The sequence below is a fragment of the Impatiens glandulifera genome, chromosome 1 (genome assembly GCF_907164915.1).
Source record: "Impatiens glandulifera chromosome 1, dImpGla2.1, whole genome shotgun sequence".
In the NCBI taxonomy this organism is placed as follows: Eukaryota; Viridiplantae; Streptophyta; class Magnoliopsida; order Ericales; family Balsaminaceae; genus Impatiens; species Impatiens glandulifera.
Genome location: NC_061862.1, coordinates 103,570,823 through 103,593,692, shown reverse-complemented (window position 1 = coordinate 103,593,692; position 22,870 = coordinate 103,570,823). Strand labels below are relative to the sequence as shown.

The 22,870-nt window shown below is 39.4% G+C and overlaps 1 protein-coding gene across 2 annotated transcripts; it reads left to right on the top strand.

Annotated features, from left to right (window-relative positions):
- Window positions 1-14,066: 14,066 nt before the first annotated feature.
- LOC124919466 (U-box domain-containing protein 44-like) lies at window positions 14,067-22,863 on the top strand. Of its 2 annotated transcripts, none has more exons than XM_047459708.1 (5): window positions 14,067-14,303; window positions 14,530-16,065; window positions 16,154-16,457; window positions 17,360-17,847; window positions 21,862-22,863. In XM_047459708.1, the coding sequence occupies exons 2-5, from the start codon at window positions 14,836-14,838 to the stop codon at window positions 22,858-22,860; spliced, it is 3,021 nt and encodes a 1,006-aa protein (XP_047315664.1). In that variant the 5' UTR covers window positions 14,067-14,303; window positions 14,530-14,835; the 3' UTR covers window positions 22,861-22,863. The 2 variants fall into 2 exon arrangements, with proteins under 2 accessions (XP_047315664.1, XP_047315662.1); XM_047459706.1 differs by having other exon boundaries at window positions 14,067-14,331.
- Window positions 22,864-22,870: the final 7 nt, after the last annotated feature.

The window sequence follows — 22,870 nt, the reverse complement described above, 5'->3', positions numbered from 1 at the left end:
AATAGCCGACGATGGTGGAAGTTTGTGGGCTCGCAGTGACAGCGATGATGAGCTCATGTGCCTCATGGCAAATGAGGAACAGGTATTTGATTCTCCCTATGATGAATTTACTAAAGACGAGTTATATGAAGCATTGAATGACATGGTAGAAGAATATAAGAACCTACTGACCATGCTACCTAAGCACCTCAACATTAGAACCGATCCCATAATACCCACTCCGACAGAACCAGAGGTACTTATCATAACCGAACCGGAAGCCATACAACCTGATGATACTCCTACTCTAGAAACCGAGCTAGATCCTAAGAGCGAACAATCTAGTGAACCTACTAGAGAACTAACCGAGGAAGAGAATGCCCGATTTCAATATACGATGGCCGCCTATAAGAGATCTAGCGATATAGTAAAGAATATGAATAAACACTACAGGCATCCTCGTTGTAAGCGTGGCCTTGGATACACAGGGAATAGCTCTAAAGACCGAAAACCCATAGAGAAAGCAAGGCTCACAAAAGGAAACCTTCCTTTTATAAAATTTCTTAAGAGCACCTGGACAGCTGAAGAAGAGGAAACCACATATTATAGGGAAGAGAAGCTAAAATACGATTATGTTGGCCCAACCGATTCATGGCTTGACCTTGAGAAAAGAAAAGCCGAAATCCTCAGATATAAGAAAAACTTCCCTGAACCGCGTAGGTCAAACCATAGATCACCGAACCAAAGACCACCACCATTTAGGACATTTGAAGGAAAACCGAAATACACGAGACCGAGTGCCAAAAGGACAGTTAAAACCCTAGCAAAGAAGACCGTCTGGTTCATCAAAGTTTGGATACCTAAGGGACTAATCGCATGTGGACCCAAGTAAATGTGGGTACCAAACAGTTGTAAATATGTACATTTTGCAGGATCCAAAGAAACGGCTAGGAAACTCCGAATGGTTCTTGGACAGCGGTTGCTCCAGGCACATGACCGGAAACAGCAATTTGTTAACCGATATCAGATCAGCAACCGGTGCTCTAATCACCTTCGGTGACAGCTCAAAAGGTAAAACTGTGGGCAAGGGTAAGATTGTCCATGGTAATCTAACTATTGATAATGTACTTTTAGTTGAAAACCTAAGTTTTAACCTACTTAGCATTAGTCAGATGTGTGATGCTGGATACACGGTAGAATTTCTTAAACATGCATGCTTAGTTAAGAATTCTCAAGGCATCGTACTACTAACCGAAAATAGGATAGGTAACATTTACAAGGTAGACTGGAAAACCAGAGTAGAATATCCTATATGCATGATAGCTAAGACTGATCAAACCTGGCTGTGGCATAAGAGACTAAACCATCTAAACATGAAAACCTTAAACTACATTCGCGGTAAAAAGCTAGTTGAAGGTATTCCTGATATAGTATTTAACCAGGATAAGGTCTGTTCAGCATGCCAAATGGGTAAACAAACTAGGTCATCTTTTAAGAGTAAAGGAAATATTCAATCTAGCCGATGCCTAGATCTTCTTCACATGGATTTATTTGGACCGATTCAGGTCATTAGCCTAGGAGGTATGCTCTATACCATGGTAGTTATTGATGATTATTCTAGATATACATGGGTAATATTTCTACCATCTAAACGTGAAACTGTATCAAACCTGATCACACTTCTTAAGCGTTTGCAAAATGAAAAATCAACTAGTATTAATAGCATTCGAAGTGATAGAGGTACTGAATTTACCAATAGTACATTAACTGCATATCTTGATGAATCCGGCATTAGACACGAGTTGTCTAGTGCTAGGACTCCTCAACAAAATGGCCTGGCCGAGAGAAGAAACCGGACTCTCAAGGAAGCCGCACGGTCCATGATAGCCGACTCCGGCATTGCTCAGAAATTTTGGGCTGAGGCTATCAACACTGCATGCTATACACAAAACCGGTCTTTAATAAACAGATTTCACAACAAAACACCGTATGAGGTCTATTTTAACAGAGTTCCTAAACTCAAGTACCTCAGGATTTTCGGTTGTAAATGTTATATTCATATAAATGGTAAAACCCAACTCACCGCTTTTGATGCAAAAACCGATACCGGCATCATGTTAGGGTACTCGGCAGTAAGTAAAGCATATAGAGTATATAATAATAGAACTGCAACCATGGAGGAAACAATCCACGTTGTTTTCGATGAATCGGTTGAAAGCAATACTGCTTCATGTTTTGATCTACACAACAGATTGGAAAATAATGATATCCATTCTGATAGTGAAGATGAGACTCCGGTCTTCAGGCGGTTTGTCCATGACCTAATGGGTAACATTGATACCCAGCCGAATCAAGCTGTTCCACAACAGGAAGCTGACACTTCGGTCCAATCCGAGGGAATCGGTCGGTCTGACAATCTCGTTCAGCCTACCGACAAGTCTAGCCTTGATCAAACAAACGGTAACTTGGTAGACACTCCTGAACTGAACCTCAGAAGAAACAGTAAACATCCTCCTGAGCAAATTATAGGTGACCCTTCAGAACCTGTTCGAACTAGGAGTCAACTTCTGGAAGGATATTTTAACTCTGCTTTCATATCCCAGATTGAACCGAAAAGAATAGATGAAGCATTGTCAGATCCGGATTGGATCTTGGGAATGCAAGAAGAACTAAACCAGTTTGAGAGTAGTAAAGTCTGGTACTTAGTTCCCAGACCGAAAGATCAATCGGTCATAGGAACAAGATGGGTATTCAGAAACAAACTCAATGAAGACGGTTTGGTCACGAGGAACAAAGCCAGATTAGTGGCTCAAGGCTACAAACAGGAAGAAGGCATTGATTTTGAAGAATCGTTTGCTCCTGTAGCCAGGATAGAAGTCATTAGGATTTTTCTAGCTTTTGCGGCTTTCAAAGACTAAAGTTTTTCAAATGGATGTTAAAAGTGCATTTCTGAACGGTGATCTACGTGAAGAAGTGTACGTTGAACAACCACCCGGCTTCAAAAACGCTGCATTTCCAAACCATGTATACCGCCTGAATAAAGCTTTATACGGTCTAAAGCAAGCACCTAGAGCCTGGTATGATACGCTAACCGCATTTCTATTAGAGCATGATTTCACCATTGGTTCAGTGGATAAGACATTGTTCAAATTTGAAAAGAAGGAACATATCCTACTTGTTCAAATTTATGTAGATGATATTATTTTCGGTTCCACCGATCCGAAGCTTTGTGACAAGTTCTCAAAAATGATGACTGACAAGTTTGAAATGAGTATGATGGGAGAATTAAGTTTCTTCCTAGGTCTTCAGGTTAAACAACTCAAGGAAGGAACATTCATCAGTCAACCTAAATACACCAAGGAGCTACTGAAGAAATTCGGGATGGACACCTGCTCCTCGGCGGCTACTCCAATGAGCTCATTAATTAAACTGGACAGGGACGATGAGGGTCAATCAGTAGACCAAATTGCATACCGAGGCATGATCGGTTCCCTACTGTACCTGACAGCGAGTAGACCGGACATCCTGTTTGCAGTTGGTGTGTGTGGGAGATTCCAAGCAAATCCAAAGCAATCCCACTACACAGCCGCAAAAAGGATACTGAAGTATCTGAAAGGCACTCCTGATGTCGGTCTGTGGTACCCAAAGGACTCATCCTTTAATCTAACAAGCTACTCAGACGCAGATTATGCAGGGTGCAAGATCGACAGGAAAAGCACCAGTGGAACATGTCAGTTCCTAGGTGACCGACTGGTGTCATGGCACAGCAAGAAGCAGACATCGGTGGCTACATCAACCGCGGAGGCTGAATACTTGGCGGCCGGAAGCTGCTGCTCTCAACTCCTCTAGATCCAACAACAGCTGAAGGACTTCGGTGTCATAGCCGAAGAGTCACCGATCTTCTGTGACAACACAAGTGCCATTGCGATCACCTACAACCCGGTTCTCCACTCCAGAACCAAGCACATCGACATCAGGCATCACTTCATCCGAGAGCATGTCACGCTGAAGCATATCCGGCTGGAATACGTATCGACCGATCAACAAGTAGCCGATATCTTCACGAAGCCGCTGCAGGAAGCTAAGTTTTCTCAATTCAGACTTACTCTCGGCTTAACCGACATTAGTCAAATCCTTCCAAAGGATACTTAAAGGGAAATCGGTTCAGACAGACAAACCGGTAATTCTTCCTAAGATGTTGAACTTCGAATCTTCGGGGTGTTTGTGGAAGAACCGCCCAGTCTATCAGATAGAGTAAACCGACCGGTTACTTGGTGCATGCACCAAATAACCGCATCGGGATGAACAACTGATACCTGACCGGTTCGGAAGCAGGTTACCCTAGATTATTTGAATTTCAAACAGAAGAGGAATAGTTATCAGGGGTTAAAGATATCTGCTCTGCAGCATTACCCTATCAAAGTAACATGGTCGCGCCTAAAAGGACGTGAAGATCTTTTGATATCTTTCACGGTTCAGGCCTATGACCGACACCTAGACTGCAAACTTGCCTATTTCGTGCAAAAGCTCTTATCCTGCAGATATTAGACATCATCCCATTTAATGCCTGGACAATAGGATAGTCCCTAATCTAGTATTTAAGTGAAGCAAACGTTCACCACAACACTCACAAGTCACAAGAACATCTTCTCACTAAGGCAACCCAAACATGTCTCACTTCCCAAACATTCTCCAAGTCGATTTTGAATCTTGCTCCGATACCGATCATTATGAGGTATATCGGATGATCAAGCAACTGGAAGATACTGGCCTCCAGTATTTTCTGGATGACAAGCAAACTATCTACCCTGAATCCGTCTTGGAATTTTACTACAATGCCAGGGTATTCCGGGGGACACCCCACTTTGATACCCACATCCAATCAAAGGTTGGGGGTATAATCTTCGATTTCACCGAGCAGGACTTCGCTCGGTGCTTCGGTCTGCCCAAGCAAGGGATTACAGACCTCAACCCTCCGGCCGATATTAAGGTTGAGGTCTCCCTCTCCCTTGCCCGGTCGGATGAGCCTGTTGATGATCATGGCTCTAAGTCTCTCTTGAGGGCTGAGTATCAGCTCCTCAACGATGTAATAGGAAGGGGCATCTTTGGAAGAGATGTCACCAACACCTATTGCGCGGCAACTTTCAACGTGATGGCGGCCATCATCACCAGAACGTCGGTCAACTGGTCCCGGGTGCTATTCGACACCCTCATCTAGATGGTCAACATCCGGTCGGTCGGCCTTATTCCCCAAATCAGCAGCCTTCTGGTGGAGCTTGGAGTCCCAACCTGTCCCGACGAAGGTTTGAACCAAGCTCAGGTGCTCACCAAAGAAGTAACCGATTCATTCTACGATCGGTTTGAGAGAGAATGGAGGAGGAGGAACTTCAACCTCCCTCAAGAATTCAATCCCCGCGCCCGCTAAGTTACTCCTTCCTACACCCGGTCGTTTTGCTTCATGCACCGGGTGTATTCTTGTCCAACTCAAGTTTGATCATTTCGGCTTTACCTATGTTTCTTTCGGCTTTGTTTATGTCTCTCTTGATTTCATGCTTTCTTCGTCGCTCTTTAGGCCATTTTCGGTATTGTTTCTGTTATCTTCAGTTTCAATCAAATTAATCTCCGTTATGTTTAAGTGCATTCCTAATTAATGAGATAATACCCAACCAACTGAATATTCAATATCTAACTAATCTGGTCAGTTCCCAACTAACACTTACCTAGGGCCTTGCAATTTGCCGCTTCCCCATGCGCCCTGAAAAGGTAAAGATTCTCTTCCCTAATAAAACGAAACTGACCATCAATGCTCAGATTTTCCCTCCAAAACCGATCCTATATAAGGAGCCATACTCTACCCATTTCATCACATCCGAAAGCACAAGATCACATCTGATATCCTTGAATCCCGTCTCTCTCTCAAATACCGAAATCATGCCGAGCAGAACTCTGGGAAATTTTCTTTGCATCGATTTCAATTCTTGCACGGACATAAGGGATTGCACTACTAAGCAGAAATTCATGTATGACTCTCTTGCTGAAACCGGTCTTCAACCGTTTCTTGAAGAGGCCGGTCCTATTCTTATAGACGATGTCAAGGCCTTCTTTCGAAGCGCCTGCATCAGGGAGAAGTATATCGTCTCGACTGTCAGAAACCACACGTTCTGGATCGACGAGGTTGAATTTGCCTCACTATTCGGTCTACCCACTGAAGGTTTCTCTGACTTTCCGACTATTCAGGACCTTGCGGGATTTGAAACCGCGCAATACCTGTCGGCCAACCCTTTTCCGGTGGAAAACTTTGGGCCAAAAACCCAACTTGCTAGTCACGGTCAGCTACTGCTCGAAATCGTGACCCGGTCAATTCTGTGTCAATCACCTAATCAACGGTATTCCAGGAATACCTATAACATCATGACCAACATTCTTTGCAAATCGGCCATAAACTGGTCATCGGTCATATGGGAAAACTTAAAGAATATGGTGCTGACCAAGAAAGGTCTCGGGTATGCACCGCATATCAGCAAGCTGATTCTTGGGTACCGACCAGAGTTCGGACCGGGCACACCGGCTTCCTCTTCAAACATCCTCAACAGTGATTCGGCAAGAGAACGACTCTGGAGAATGTCTTTTGAATAGGCTATACTTTACATTGTTTCTGTATGCCTATCTCTGTACCGAATCTTATAATCGGTTTCCGTTCTCTGCTATCTCTTGAATTTTAATATCGTTTCCTTTTAAATGACCGTGTCTTCTTAATTCTTTGAAAATTTATCTAAGTAACCGGTTCACATCTTCAACCTATAACCGCGTTCTTATCCGGTCTTATAAAATCTAATTAAAACTGTTAACACTCTGATCAATCATTCGGCTTCAAAGAAAAGAATGCGTCATCCATGACATAAGCAAAGGATTTTGGAGGGAAATCTCCCGCCCAAAATTGCCGCCCCCCGTTTTTGCTTTACCGCCCATAGTTTGGCACCTCTTCATTTTGGAAGGAAAATTCCCGCCCATTATTGATGGGACGGTTGGGTTTCCAAACCGCATCTATAAAAGGGACCTTCGGTCATTTTATTTCATTCTCACGCAAAACCACTTTCTCTCTTTAAGCTTTCTAACTCTTTTGAAGCGGCTATCTGAAGCGGCTATCTCTCTCACTTTCTCAAACTCTTTAACATGGGTCGAGATTCGGCGTTGTTCAAACTCTACTCTCAGGTGGATTTCGAGGAAATCCGGCTGAATGGTACGACCGAGGCGAAAGCAGTTATTGACCGGCTGATTAAAACCGGTCTGGAATATTTCCTAGGCGGTCCTCACGTCATTTACAAAGATGCGGTCGAAGAGTTCTTCAGAACCGCAACTATCGCCTACGACAAGATCATCGCGACTGTATGCGGTTCCCGAATAGAGCTCACAGAAGGATTGGTGGCCGAAAGCCTGCGTCTTCCAACTTCCGGCCAGGATGCAACAACAGAAATAGACCAGGACACCCTTGAATCGGCTTGCTACATTCTATCGGCATCTAAAGAGCCGGTCAAAACATCCGGGAGCAAGCAAATGCTAAGGCCGGAGTATATCCCGATATGTGACATTTTCACAAGGGCGATCCTGGCAAGGGGAGGAAACCTCAACAACCTCACCAGGGACAAAATCAAGATGCTCATCGGTCTGATGGAGGGTAAAGAGGTCAACTGGGCAAGATCGGTGTTCAGCAACCTCATGGATATGGTGAAACCGGACTCAACCCGGTCGTGGGGATACGCCGTGCCCCTCAGTAAGATCTTCCTTCACTTGAATCTCAACATTGGTCCCGGCGTTGCGGTAGCAAAACGCTGCCTCATCAGATCAAAGCAATTCCTTAAAAGGAAACAGCCGGCCCCCAGCTCCACAGGTGGCCGAAAGAAGAAAGCCGCAAAGAAAGATGCCCCGGCCAAAGCTAAGACCGGAGGAAAAGGCAAAGAAAAGATAACCTTCGAAGATCCACCACAACAAACAGAAGATGAGGAGTGGGCTTCTGCGGAAACCGACACGGAGAGGACCGATGATAGAACGCTCAATGATGACGATCATTCGGCTCGGAGTCCAAACGATGCCGAACAAAACAACAACCCTGAGACCACCGAGGGTGAAGAAGGGGTTGATAAAGAAGCCAATGATGAAGGCTATAACACGGAGAGGGAGGAGGCCGAGGCCGATAGATTAGCCCAGAAAATCTTTCAGGGCATTGAAAAGCGAGGCGAGGACGTTGTAGAGCTATACTTGGAGTGGCATGAACACCGGTTCAGTACAACATATAAAGAAATCCTACCGGGCTTCACAGAAAAGGAATGTATCGACAGATTGGAGAAAGTAGAGGACCTGATGATGAGCCTCACAAAATCCAACACAATTCAAGAGGTAGAACGCCGAACCTGTCTCCTGTTACCGAGGATCCAACTTCGGAAACTAAGAAAGCGCATCCGGAGAATTAAGGAAGAGCACATCGAGACGGGATCGGTGGACACCGTAGCGCCGCGGGTGTTAACACGGCTTGAAAAAGGCAAAAGGGAAATACTTCAAGAAATCGAGCGGCTGGAAACGATATGCAGCCGAATGCAAGTACCTGTCTATACAGCTCCCGTCATCGATAAGTTTCCAGTTAACTGTCCAACACCTCCAATGGAGGAAACGGCACCAATAGAGGAAACGGCACCGATCTTAGAGGATGTGGAACCGATCTTGGAGGATGCGGCAACATTAGAACTTCCAAAAGAGCATGCGGAACCGATAGAATCCAATGACAGAGCCGATCCAGATCCCACCGAGCAATCACCTCCCCCACCACCGGAAGTCACCGCTTCAGACCCTCCTAAAGAATGGGCTGCTAAAGAATGGGTTGAGGACCGTCTTCAGAAGCTTGAAGCATCTATATCGGAACGGATAGATGACCGCATACAAGAACACGACGTGTCCAAGCTTCAACCATTCAAGGATAGATCAAACATCATAATTGATTCGGCCATAAAGTTCACTGACGTGACAAAGCTGCTTCTGGAAAAACATCAAGAACGACTCTCAGAACTCGGCATCGGTCTGTGGGAAGAAGAGAGTGAGCGCGAAAAATGTGCTCAGCGAACCGCAACTCTGGAGGATGTGACCACCGATTTGAAGAAAGACCTCGAACAGGTCAACACGACACTTAGCCGGGTCTCCGAACTCGAAAAGACAAACGAGAGTCTCGTGGCCGAAGTAAAGGCACTTACCGAACAGATGGCCGAAATTCTAAAGGCTAAGGAGAACGCGGAGGCCGCGGCTATAGCGGCTGATGCTCAAGTGGCTAAGAGGGTCCAGGATGCGCTGGACGCCGAAGTTAGCAAAGCTAAAAAGGCACCGCGATCGTCTCAACTGACCGAATTCAAAGAGGAGAGGCCCTGTTCCCAGGGTTTGCTGATAAAGTAGCCGCTCGAGCTGCAGAGGATGCTGAACGGTTTGAAAGGGAGGAACGGAGGCTGAAAGCCTATGCAAAGGAAAACGAGAAGAAGAAGAAGGCGGCCGCCTCCGCCTCAGCACCGAAAAAGAGACAGAGGGAGGCCCCTAAGAAAGTTCAGATAGCCGAGATGCTCAAAGAAATCTCTGAACCGGTCATTCCGAGTACATCGCAGCAAACCGACCAAGTCGAGGACGAAGTCGAAGAACAACTGCGGTCCCGGTCTAAAAGGCGACGATCTTCCGAACCGACCGGGCAACAGCAACCAAAGAAAAAGAAGAGCGCCTATGACTTCACGGACTCTGAATAGGGACTATCCTTCTTATTGGCCTTAGTATTTCTATATATTTTGTCTTTTCCGGTCATCTATCTATATCTATATAAAGTTATTTTTGAATCCGGCCTTATTTTGCAATTTCTACTAAGTTTTGATAATTTTAAATAAAATAATCAAAAAGGGAGAAATTGTTAGATAAAAGATAAAGACTCTTCCAAAACTTTTCTCAAAATTTTCTCTCAAACACTTTTCGAAAAATTCTCCCAAGTCAAAAAAAAAATCCGGCCAAACAAAACAACCGGCCTACGGTTGCAAACTTACATGATTTTGATAATTTTAAATAAAATAATCAAAAAGGGAGAAATTGATAGATAAAATCAGACTGGTTCAAACATACCTAACTTAAACAAACTTTCCATGCAGGAACAAGGAACCGGACCGGATGAACAAGAAAACCGACTAAAGAAACCTAACCGGTCAAGCTACCAAACCGATCAAAAGCATTCGGAGCGTGACCGCACAAAGAGGATCGGCCAAAGCTCAAAACCGGAATCATCAAACAGCCGATCATCCACAAGACAAGAATAACCGGAAGAAGTCCGGTTACATCACTACCAAAAGACATTCGGCCAAGTCAAGCGGCCGACCAGTACAAGAAGACAATTTGGGTATCTGTTGAGAATGATACCAAAGGAGCAGACTGAATACTTCCATATCCATGCAAGTCTGAGGAAAGACTGTAGGCTGCAGAAAACAGTACTACCGGATCCTTCTACTTTGGGATAAGCCAGAAAGGAAATCTTCAAAGTACAGACAACTGTCCAAACAGACAGTGCCTATATCAAGTAAAAGACAAACCCGGCAGGTCTGTCTTACAAACCGGAAGAACAGACCGGCAGGTCTGAGACATAATGTCAGGTCTGAGCTTGACCATCAGGTCTGAGGAAACGACCGCAGGTCTGAAACACTGAATCACTGCACCTCTGCTCAGCCAATCAGATTCAAGGAAGTGAAATATGACCGTTGGCATATTTCACCTATAAAAGGAGGCAGTTGCAGAAGAGTAAATTAAGGGACATTAAGGGACATTAAGAGACATCAAGCTAGATAAGTGAAGCGTTGAGAGCATTTACTACAAGTGATAAAGTTGTGTTATTCTAAGAAAGCCTAAGTGCTAAATTCTAAGTGTGTGTTACAATTTCGGTGTGAATTGTAAGAGTATTATCGAGCAGGAAATAAGTCTCGATCGGATTGTACTTGTATTCCTTAGTGAATATCCTTCTCGCGGCTTCGAGAGGAAGGGGTGACGTAGGAGTTTTATCTCCGAACATCCATAAAATCTGTCTTGTTATTTACTTTCTGCCGGCTTCATCATCTAACCGACTGACTTAACTACACCGCTCCAAACCGACTTTATACTAACCATACCGAACTTCCAGATTACCGAAACCGACTCACCATTCTTCAAATCTCCATCATCCGAAACCGACCGTGCCTATCATACAAGCGTGCCGCTTCAACCTGAAAGCAAATCTCTTCCGCGCTTGAACCTAGTTCAAGGATTTGTGACAGGTTGTGTAGTATTGAAACCCCGGTGTTAATCTCTAACCGGATTAACCACCACCCTACGAGTGAGAACCGCTAACCGGTCCAACCCCCGGTCCACCAGCGGCGACCTAGATCCTAACAAATACCATAAACAATAAACATACAAGTTTATGCAATTTGAAATATAAAAATTTCAAATTCAAACTGTAAATATATATTAGAGGATGATTGGATCCTTATTAAGGATTGTAGAACACTCCTTGATCCTTAGGGAAGCTTTTGGGATGCTCAGATCTAAGTTTTATAACTTCAAACTTAGTTGGCGGATTTTTGATTTTTTTGGATTTGAAGGAGGGGACTTTTTTCCCTTGGATTGGGAAGGACTCAAGGGTCTATTTATAGCTGCCCTAAGTTGGTAGAGACTTCAAGTGACCTAAATAAGTCAAAAGTCATTAATGGTGTTTTGACTATTTTTTAGTCAACTTGTCGAATATGGATGAATCATCCCTATTTTGATAGGGAGAAATGATCATCATGGTAGGGTGATTATTTCAGGCTTTAAATTAGTCGAAATGGTTGACTGTGGAGGAAGTTCCAAAAAGGAGAAATCAAAGGCGGGTCTTTGATGCTTATCCCTTCGGCGACGAGTTAGAGACGAAGGTGACGCATGAAACGACGTTGTTTCATGCGCTTTAGGGCGTTCCGTCAAACACCGTTACGTCTGGGTAGTTTGTTAGTGTCTTGGTTGGGTGCGCACGTGCTTCTCCTCGGCTATAATAGGCTACACAAAGCTCCCTGATGCGATTCCAGTGTCCATCCAATGGACGCGGTTTCAGCTATAATTATTTAACAAAATTTCGGCTACACCCGATTATATATTTATTTTTATTTTAAACCTTAAGGGTTTGTTTGAAATTGATTTTTCTTTCACCCTTTTGGCCTTAATTTTGATTTTTAAAATACATAAAATATGAAAATAAATATGATAAATATTTTATCAATTTATTATTTTATTTTATTTTTTATTTTTAGGGTTAAATAAATAATTATTTATTTTTGTCCCTTTAAATTTTTCTAAAATTAATGTAAGATAAAATAAGTATAAAATTTATCCCAAAATAATTTTTTTTTTATTTTGACCTTAACCCTTAATTAATTTGATTAATTAGCACAATAATTAAATATAATTAATTATTTTAAATGAATTTTTGATAAAAGATTAATTATTATTTGGTACTCGCTAGTTTTTATATAAAATACTAAAAAATACCTAACCAATATAATTGCATTATATATATGTAAATAATTGACTTTAAAATAAATTAACCAATAAAATTAACTTTAAAATAAATTAAAAATATATGTAAATAAAAAATATATTTAAATAAAAAATATATTTAACTAAATATATTAAGTTTTAAAATAATTGAGAGATGTAATTGAGTCTTATATATTATTATTAAAATATTATATATTTATAATTAAAATATTATATATTTATAATTTACATAGAAAAATACCAATTATTACATATTTTAATTTATTTAATTATATATATATATATATATATAATATATAATGCAAGTATATTGGTTAGGTATTTTTTAGTATTTTTTATTTATTAATAAGAAAAAAAATAATAAATAATATTAGATCAAAATAGAATTTTATATAATTTGATTCAAAATTTAATGTTTGAAACGTTTATATATAAGTAAGTATTTTTTAAATTAATAAAATTAAATTTCAAACTCATAGAAATAATTTTTTATAACCTTAGATATTTAATATATTTAAAAAATATATTAATATTAAATTTCAATTAAAATTATTTTTTTATAAAAATAAAATTAATTAAATTTAAATAATAATATTTTTCTCCAAAATATTTATACATAAATAATATTTTATTTATATTCTTACCCATATGTACACGACATTACTGCTAGTTTATTTGATAAAATAGAATCAAACATGATTTAGTTTATAAAAATTATGAAAATTAATTAGTAGTGTAGGGAAAAAAAAATCTAGTTAAGAAAGAAAATGAATTTTATTTTTGAAAAATGTTAATGTCATATAAAATTTAATATCAACTATATTGGATATTCTAAAAAAGCTTAATGAGTTCAACTATCACCACATCATCCAATTTTTTTTTTTTGAGACTTTCCATTGTAGCAATAGAGGTCGGGGGAATATGGGTGAAATAAATATATAAAGGTTATTTAATTCATTTAGAGTCAAATGATGGGAAATTTAAGAGAATGACCATAATACTTTATTTGACTTTTTGACTGACGCATGAAATTAAATGTTCTTGTGATACATTTTATTTTTTTAACGAAAATGTTCTTGTTGCGAGACGTAACTGAGTGCATTGTGAAAAGTTTACAATCGCGAGACGCAACCGGCATTCACGAGACGCAATTATTATTATTTTTTTGACGTCTCACGAAAGCCGGTTGCGTCTCGCGATTGTGGACTTTTCACCGGACATTTGTGAATTTTTCACATGCCATCCGGTTGTGTCTCGCAACGAGGGTATTTTCGTCCAAAAAAATAAAAAGCGTCACCAACGCATTAAAATTTATGCGCTGACCACGAAAGTAAATAAGACAATCTTTAAGGTTATTCAGTCAAATTTCCCAAATGGTCCACCAAAAATAACCGAGATAAATACTTATGACTCAATTTAACTGGTCAATCGAATCCTAGACTTCAACCCAAACTTATATAATTTATTTTAATTTGTATATGGTGCCAACTACCAAGTAGTCTATACTCTATACTCTATAGAGAACGGAGTGGACTTGTGATCTAAACTCGTCAACGCTAAGAAATAGTTTAGTGGTTGCCGGCACCCCCGCTTGCTTCCAGGCAAGCAGAGCCGGTTCCATGGATTCATTTTCTCTGCAACTTTCTCCACATCTTCCTGGAAGTTCAACGCAGCATATCGATATCACTCAGATTCACGATGAATTGGCTGGCTCTTTCACGTTCTCTCTCTTGCCTCCTTCATCACTCGTCCACTTGGTAATTCGCCAACTCAAATCTCTGTCAGGTCAGTTTGTGTCTCCGTCAACAAGCTTTTAATACTAGCGGAAGTTCGTATTCTTTTCAACAATTTTTTTATTCATTTTCTTCTTTGAGCATTTCTGATTCCGATTTTTAGCTTTCAAAGAATTGCTACTGCAATTCCACTGATCCAATTTGTAGTTAATATACTAGTTAATCTCTTAAGAATTATGTTACGCTGCAGGCTGATTGCTACAGGAATTTGGTTTAAATTCAATCTGATTGAAACGGTTGACTTCCGGAGACTTGCTCTTTTTCAGCTCTCAAATAGAAGTAATATCGGATTGAGGTTGAGGAAAACAAACGATTTAGGTTTTTGTATATGGATTAGAACTGATTTAGTTTTTTTTTTCTGCAAATGATGGTGTAAAAAGATTCCATGATCTGTCTGAGAGGAAGAAGGGAGGTCCTGGTTGAGTGAATTTTGGCTGGTGGAATGGTGATAGGAAATGCGCAGACTACTTCATAGAGTCCTTGCACAGTTAAAGAGATGGTGTTGGATGTGATTATCGATCCTGCTATTGAAACAGCTGCAGTAATCCTGTCTCCGATCATTGAAGCCCTTATTGAGATAACAATCGGTGCTAAAAATGTCTTCATTGAAAAAAAGAGTTTTGCAGAGCTAGCTAAATATTTGGAAAGGATTGTGTCTCTCCTAAAAGAGTTCATGCATAAGGAAATTGAAGTCACAAGCTTAAACAATGTTGTTGAGATTCTTCGTCACGAAGTTAAAATGGCGAAAGAATTGGTAGAGGAATGTGGTCAGAAGAATCGGGTTTATTTGCTTGTGAATTGTCGTTCCATTGCAAAGCGATTGGAGAGAATAACAAGAGAGATAAGTAGGGCATTGAGTCTCATTCCTCTAAGCTCGTTGGATCTTTCTTTGAATAGGATTGCTGAGATCAAAGGTCTTATGGACAGTATGCGGGACACAGAAATCAAGGCAGCTATAGTTGAAGAGGAGATTCTGCAGAAAATAGAATTGGGAATACATGAGAGGAATTTTGATTCCTCCTATGTAAATAATTTATTGCTCAAGATTGCAGATACTGTTGGGATCTCAAAAGAGCCATCGTCATTGAGGAAAGAATTTGAAGAATGCAAGAAAGAAATTGAAATTGTACGCCTCAAGAAGGACCATGCTGAAGCCATACATATGGATCAAATAATCGCATTTCTAGAGCGAGCTGATGTTACTTCATCTCCTAATGAAAGAGAAATCAAGTATCAGACAAAGCGGGATTCTTTAGGAATTCAACCATTGGAACCTCTCCGGTCATTTTATTGCCCAATTACAGAGGATGTTATGTTGGACCCGGTGGAGACTTCTTTAGGTCACACATTTGAGAGAAGTGCTATAGAAAAGTGGTATGCAGAAGGGAACAACTTGTGCCCGTTGACATCTACACCTGTAGACACATCAATTATACGGCCTAATAAAACCTTACGACAGTCAATCGAGGAATGGAAAGACAGAAACACAATGATCAAGCTTGCTTCTATGAAATCAAAGCTCTCATCACAAGGGGAAGAAGTGGCTAGTTGCTTGGATGAGCTACAAAAAATCTGTAACAGAGATATACACCAAGAATGGGTATTATTGGAAAATTACATACCAATCCTTATTGGACTTCTGACTGATAAAAGTCAAAGCCGAGAGATTCGGCATCAAGCTCTTGTCATCTTATGCATACTTGCAAAGAATAACGATGATGCTAAGGTAATTTTAGCCATAGAAAAGCATAAATGTTAAATCATAAGGTATATGTGGCAAAAAGTAGATTTGTGAATGTTTAAATTTGTTGCAGGAAAGAATTGCAGAAGTTAATAATGCAATTGAATCAATCGTTCTCTTTCTTGGACGTAGCATTAGGGATGCCAAGGTAGCAGTTGAACTGTTGTTGGAACTTTCTAAAAATGAGTTGATTCTCGTGCAAATTGGGAAAGCTCAGGGTTGTATACTTCTTTTGGTCACCTTGTCAAGCAACAACGACTCCCAAGCTTCTGAAGATGCAAGGAAACTTCTGCACAAACTATCATTCTCGGACCAGAATATAATCCTTATGGCAAGGTCAAACTATTTTGAACCTTTGCTTCTGTGCCTTTCTTCTGGTATTATACTAATCTAATTCATTCTAATTATTTTACTCATTGAATTCATTCTGATTTTTATTTTATTCTTTGTAATGAGTAAAGAAGCTTGCAACATCTTTTTCACAAAAACATCTCAGAGCTGATTGTGTTCTTTAGATTCACATAGGCAGTTGTACGGTTAAATTCTATTAGCTCTGGCCAAATGGCTTGCTCCATTTGATAGCATTTCATAGTACTGTGTCAAATGCCAAAGCATTGTATGAATTCTATTATCTGAGATGAACGAGTGGTTGTCTGTTTATGATAGGAGAGTCCAGGGAACAATGCATGAATTGAATTATGATTTTTTTCGTTATGGAAAGACCGGCCTTAATGAAGGAATAAAATAACAGTTGAATCTGTTGATATACTGCTCTTCTTATTTTCTCATTTCCATTTTATCAAAAATATTGTATTAATAACATAATGTTTTGAGTATGACAATATCCCATTTAACAAGTATATTAGAACACACAAATGCAAGCATAAAATGTCAGAAGAAAAAACAAGAATAGGAGGCTATGTAGAATAATATAGTACTGCACTTTTATTTGGGGAAAAGGAAGTCAGGTCTACCCATGTTCGGGATACCTCCATAATGGAAATTGAGCTCCAAGTTGACCTCAGCTCTTAATTTAGAACTTTGAGTTTTAGTTGTGGTCTGTCCTTTTGTTTTAAGCCTTTTCATTTGGTGTTGACAGCTTTGTTTTAACTATTGTATTATAATATTTTTGTTGAGATGTTTTCACTACGGATATGCAACCTTCGCTTAAATGTGGATAAAAGAAACTAACCTTTCCAAAATAATGTTCCCTTTAGTACTTTTTTATGAGAAAAGTCAGTTATTGCTCTGTGGATATTTATGTGTTCACTGTTTGCAGGACCAGAAGTTGTGAGGCAGACAATGGTGATGACTTTAGCAGAAATGGAGTTGACTGAATTTAATAGATCTTCACTATTTGGGCGTGGTGTATTGACTTCACTGCTTAACTTGATCTTGCAAGACAATTCTGCAATGAAAAAAGCTGCTGCAAAAGCTATACAGAATCTCTCAAGCTTACCAAGGAATGGGCTACAGATGATTCAGGAAGGTGTTGTACGTCCATTGCTTGACCTTCTCTTCCTTCCTTCATCGCCTTTGGAGTTACGTGAAGATGTGGCAACCACAATTGTAAACCTAGCTCGAGCAACCGAGTTGTCAGACACAAATGATACAGAAGTGACACTATTGGAATCAGACGAAGATCTATATAGACTATTCTCTATGGTTAACACCAGAGCACCTAGTATACAACAAAGTGTTCTTCAGGCGTTTCAAGCAATGTGTTGTTCCCCCTCAGCTTCCACAATCAAGAACAAGTTAGCTCAGGTATGTATTTCTCATTTAAGACTTGTTTAAATATATATATATATATCAAAAATATGAATGCATGATACTATGCGGGGTACAATGCAATATAGAATAGATGAGAACATAATACATTTCATAGAATTGAGATTAGATGAGAAAACAACTTTAGCTGGGATAGGGTGAGAATTAATTGAGAAGAGAGAACTTAAGGAGGGAAATAAAACTTCATCAAATTTCATCCTATCAAACTAAATTACTCATCTATCAATTGCTATTCCTTGTAACTACTCAACTTCAACCGCTCCAGTCAACTCAACCTAACCATTCGTCTCGTATTAGTGATGTCTTGATTATAAGTCATACAATTTTAGCCCCATTGTCTTAGACCCGCAAATCTAGCCACCTCAATCCATGTTTCCCAACACGCACCAGTAGTCTCTGACATAATCCAATGGATACCAATTATGCTCTAGAGAAGATTCCAAATACCAACAACAACATCATTTCAATGTAAAAGAAGATAAGGGGTTGTCTCCACTTTTTTGAGATACAAACGACATCGACTAACCAAGATAAGTCTCTTGCGCATGCATCTATCATCAGTTAGAATCCCACCGTGTATTGCACTCCACCCGAAAAATAGATCTTAGTGGGAACCCTAAACTCCCATAATTTCTCCCAACAAATCACAGTCGGAACAATTCTAGTTGCTAAGTTACTAAATTAGTTGCCAAGTGCTGTTTCAATTGGAAAGAGATTGTTGCAAAACAGTCCATTTTTTGTAATGTCTATCGAAAAGAGAATAACAATGTACCACATTAAATTTATCAATATCCTTCTATCGCATTGCATCTTGGTTCAACGGAGACACTTCTGTTGGCCACTGAGGATAACAAACTATTGTGGGAAGAACTTTCTTCAAATGATAACCTTATTTTATATCTGATACAATGAACAAAACTTTGAAAGCGATTGTCGTACATGTCCTTGAACGTGGCATCTCTACAAATAACAATAAAGGCAAGCACAAGGATGTAATCACAAAACACTTACTCCTACACCATGCATTCTCCGAAAAACGAATTGATGAATCATCGTCCACGGTAAATGAAAAATGTTCACGGTAACTTTTTCACATGATTGATGTGTCACTCCAGATTCTACATCCCACCGAGTGGTTTCAATTTTTGTAAACCCCATAAAAATTTACACATCAGACTCTTCATTTTCATTGTTACGCTTTTAGGATTAATAAAAAGTGTTATCATGTAAGTAGGCATAGAGGCCAACGCGATCTTGATGAGGACCATATGACCCCTCTTAGAGATTACCTTGTTCTTCTAGATAGAAAGTTTTCTTTCCATTTAGAGATAATCGGATCTCAAAAGACTTTAGAACGAGCTTTCGCACATAGTGAAAGACCAAGGTACGTGGGCATCAAATGCCAAAACTCAAAATACTTGCCAAACGAGATTTTCTCCTAGCTGAGACAGGATTAGTGAAGAAGATTTCAGATTTGACACGATTAACATGAAGCCTTGAGCAAGCGCCAAATAACCACAAAATATCTCGAAGATTTTGTAAGTTTCTAGGAGTAGCCTAAATCATACAAAAGTATCATCAACAAAAAGCAAGTGAGAAATTAAAAACGGAACATTCCTCAATCCGCAATCAAACAAATGGATAAGTCCGTTATTTTCAGCGAAGAAAATCTTCCTAGGAAGAGTTTTCATGACAATGACAAACAAAAAGGGGATAACGGATCTCCCTGCCTAATCTACTCAACTCTTGAAAAAGTCGTGAGACTACCATTCATGATGATATAAGATTTAACTGTGGTAATGCAAAGTTTTATTCACTTGATCCACTTATCACCTATTCCCATTCTGACCATGATACCGAAGAGAAAATCCTAGTTAACATGATCATTGACTTTTTCAATATCAAACTCGACGAAAATGTATTGACCACCATTGAAGTTAGCTGAATCAATGCACTCATTGGCCACCAACGCCGCATCAAAGATTTGTCACCCTTAATAATCTTCACTTGGTTGACAGATATAACCAATTCCAACAGCACAGCAACATGTTTGCAAAATATTTCGAAATAATCTTATAAAAAGTCGTGATTAATCTGATATGTCTAAAATTCTTTAGGTCTATAGTCCTAAAGTCTTGCATATTAGAACAATCAAGATTTTTAACTTTTGTCAAAATAGAAGAAACGATAAAAGTGTTCAATAACCGCCATACCATTATCCTTAAGAAAAGTCCACACATTTTTGAAGAAAAGCAAGGTGAAATCATCATTACCCGAAGCCTTGTCACTATCGTTTTCCATATCTCCACTATAAAACGTGCCTCAAGAAAACCCTTCTGATCATAACTAATAGCCATAAAGCTTATTCTGTCTAACTTTGGTTTCGAGAAACAATTTTTTATAAAATTGAATAATGCTAGTAGAAATAGTAGCAGAAATAGATGACTCACTCTCATTAACAACGCCAATAACCGAAATAGAATTAATCGCATTATTCCTAACTCGAGAATTCGAAACAATGAAAAAATTATTTTCTTATCCTTCTATCTACATAGAGAGAACAACTCACTAATCAAATTAATTTGAGAGCCAATATCAAAATCCAACAACTCACCACCTCTTCAGTCCCATCTATTTTAGTGATCTTATAACATAGAACATTGGCCTTAGAATAAAAGAAAACATGGTCCCCACAAACCAACTTTAAGCAGCTTCCGAAGATTTCTAAAATTAACAAAAATTTTAGAAGAATGTGACTCATATGTCACTTGGTTCTCTCACCAGATTTTAGCTCTAATAAACCATTTATTGTCGAACCTAAAGGGACGAAAATCCCTCAAAACCACTCAAGCCAGGTCGATGATCAGAGCAGCTCCGTGGAAGAATCTTCTTGAAGACATTAGCTATCCCACGAAAGATTGAATCACTTACTAGAAATCTGTCCAAACAAGACTGAACGAACCCACCGTGACTGTCACCCCTCCTAAAAATGTATTGACATCTTTTTATTGGTAAATCAACTAGCTCGAGACTCTCAATGGTCTTAGAAAACTCACACATGACCTTCGTGAGTCTTCTTACACATTTTCTTTCGGAAGGGGATCTAACATCATTAATGTCACCCCCGAACACAATAAGAATCCCATATACTAGCAACAATAGCCATCTCAGAAAAGAACTCAAACTTTAGATGTGGAAGGACAGACTCACAGCTTAGACTTCAATTCTTGGGCATGGTTTAATCTAGGATTATTTGAATAACTAAGTGGTTATTTTCTAATAACTTTGTTTGAGGTAGGTTATTTTTTAAGTGGTTAAAATTATGTATTTGCGATCATTTGGGTAAAAAAGACATTAAAGGAATAAATATATAACTATTTTTTTTCTTTTAATTGGGTATTTTAGTGTTTTAGTTGATGATTTAAATGATGGGTAGATTTTTTATTGGATAGTGTGTTATTTTAAGTTAATTTGAAATAACCCATTTGTAGAGTTCATTTTAATTTTGAACTATGATTTTTATATATGTTTTGTCATTGTGTTTAAACGATATTTATTTAATTTGCATGGATCATTTAAAAACAAAAATTGAAATAACCCACGTCATCAAGGCCTTGTCATTGGCTGTATTTGAAAACTCTATTTTATCTAGTTCCTCCTTTGGGTGCCAAATCCAGACATGCCTAAATAAAAGTGCCGACTATAGAACTCCATTTTTGGACAAGGCGATGTGTTGGGCTTAGTGAAGTTTCAAAAAATTGTCTTTGAGAAATATACAAAGTACAAATTTCATGGTAATTAAACAGTTGAATTGTTGACGAGATTCCAGCCAACTTCACTTTTTCATACAAAACATACATAGATATCATTATCCACAAATTCAGGATTTTTCTCAATCAGATTCAGATACAAAAGCATTTTCAATGAAGCCACTATTTCCATTTCTATGTGCTGAGATAGAAATTTATTCTAGACTCCTTTGAATTGCAGTGCATGCCAGAATTGCTACCATTGTGTGAGAATGACAACCGCATGGTACGGGCAAGTGCTATTAAACTTCTCTCTTGCTTGACTGACAATAATAAAGTTAATGCCCTGGAACATATGGATGAGAATTCAATCAAGACGATACTAACGATTATCAGTAGTTCTGATGATGAAGAGGAAATTGTTTCTGCAATGGGTATCATCTCTAACCTCCCTGAACGACCTCATATCGCCGAGTGTATGGTGAATTTGGGAACTCTTTCACGCATAGTGAAATATCTTTCTGATGGTAACCGTCACAATGGTAACCACAAGGAACAATTGAAAGAGAATGCTGTCGGAGCTTTACGCCATTTCTCCAATTCAACTAATCAGCCATTGCAGAAGATAGCGGCTGAAACTGGCGTCATTCGGTTGTTGGTAAAACTTCTAGAGTCTGGAACCGATCTGACAAAAGAACGAGCAGCAAGTTGTCTGGCTGGTTTCTCTAGAAATTCAACTGCAGTGAGTAAACATGTTCATAATTCTAATGGATTCGCTCGTCTATTCTGCTGCTCTTCTCCTCCAGAACAGGGATGCCCAGTTCATAGAGGAATTTGTACAGAAGAAGAATCGTTTTGTTTAGTGAAAACGGGTGCAGTCGGACCACTTGCTAGAGTTATGGAAGGAAGGAATCTTGGAGCCTCGGAAGCTGCTTTGGATGCACTCTTGACTTTGATCGAAGGCGAAAAACTGCAAAACGGTTGCAAGATTCTGGCAGAAGCAAATGCTATACGTCCAATTATAGACCTGCTTGGTAGAAATTCCTCAGTGTTGCAAGAAAAAGTATTGATTTCTCTTGAGAGGATCTTTCGGCTAATAGAATTTAAGCAGAGATATGGAGGACCGGCTCAGACTCTTTTGGTCGATTTGACTCAAAGGGGCGATAATAATACTCGACCACTGGCTGCGAAGATACTTGCTCATCTTGGTGTTATTCATCAACAATCCTCATATTTCTGAGAATACACAA

What these genes read in the sequence shown, in the direction of transcription:
- LOC124919466 (XM_047459708.1), top strand. Translation starts at nt 14,836, where the DNA reads ATGGTGTTGGATGTGATTATCGATCCTGCTATTGAAACAGCTGCAGTA. An exon ending in AGAATAACGATGATGCTAAG is followed by an intron (nt 16,066 to 16,153) that starts GTAATTTTAGCC and finishes AATTTGTTGCAG; the next exon opens with GAAAGAATTGCAGAAGTTAA. An exon ending in GCTTCTGTGCCTTTCTTCTG is followed by an intron (nt 16,458 to 17,359) that starts GTATTATACTAA and finishes CACTGTTTGCAG; the next exon opens with GACCAGAAGTTGTGAGGCAG.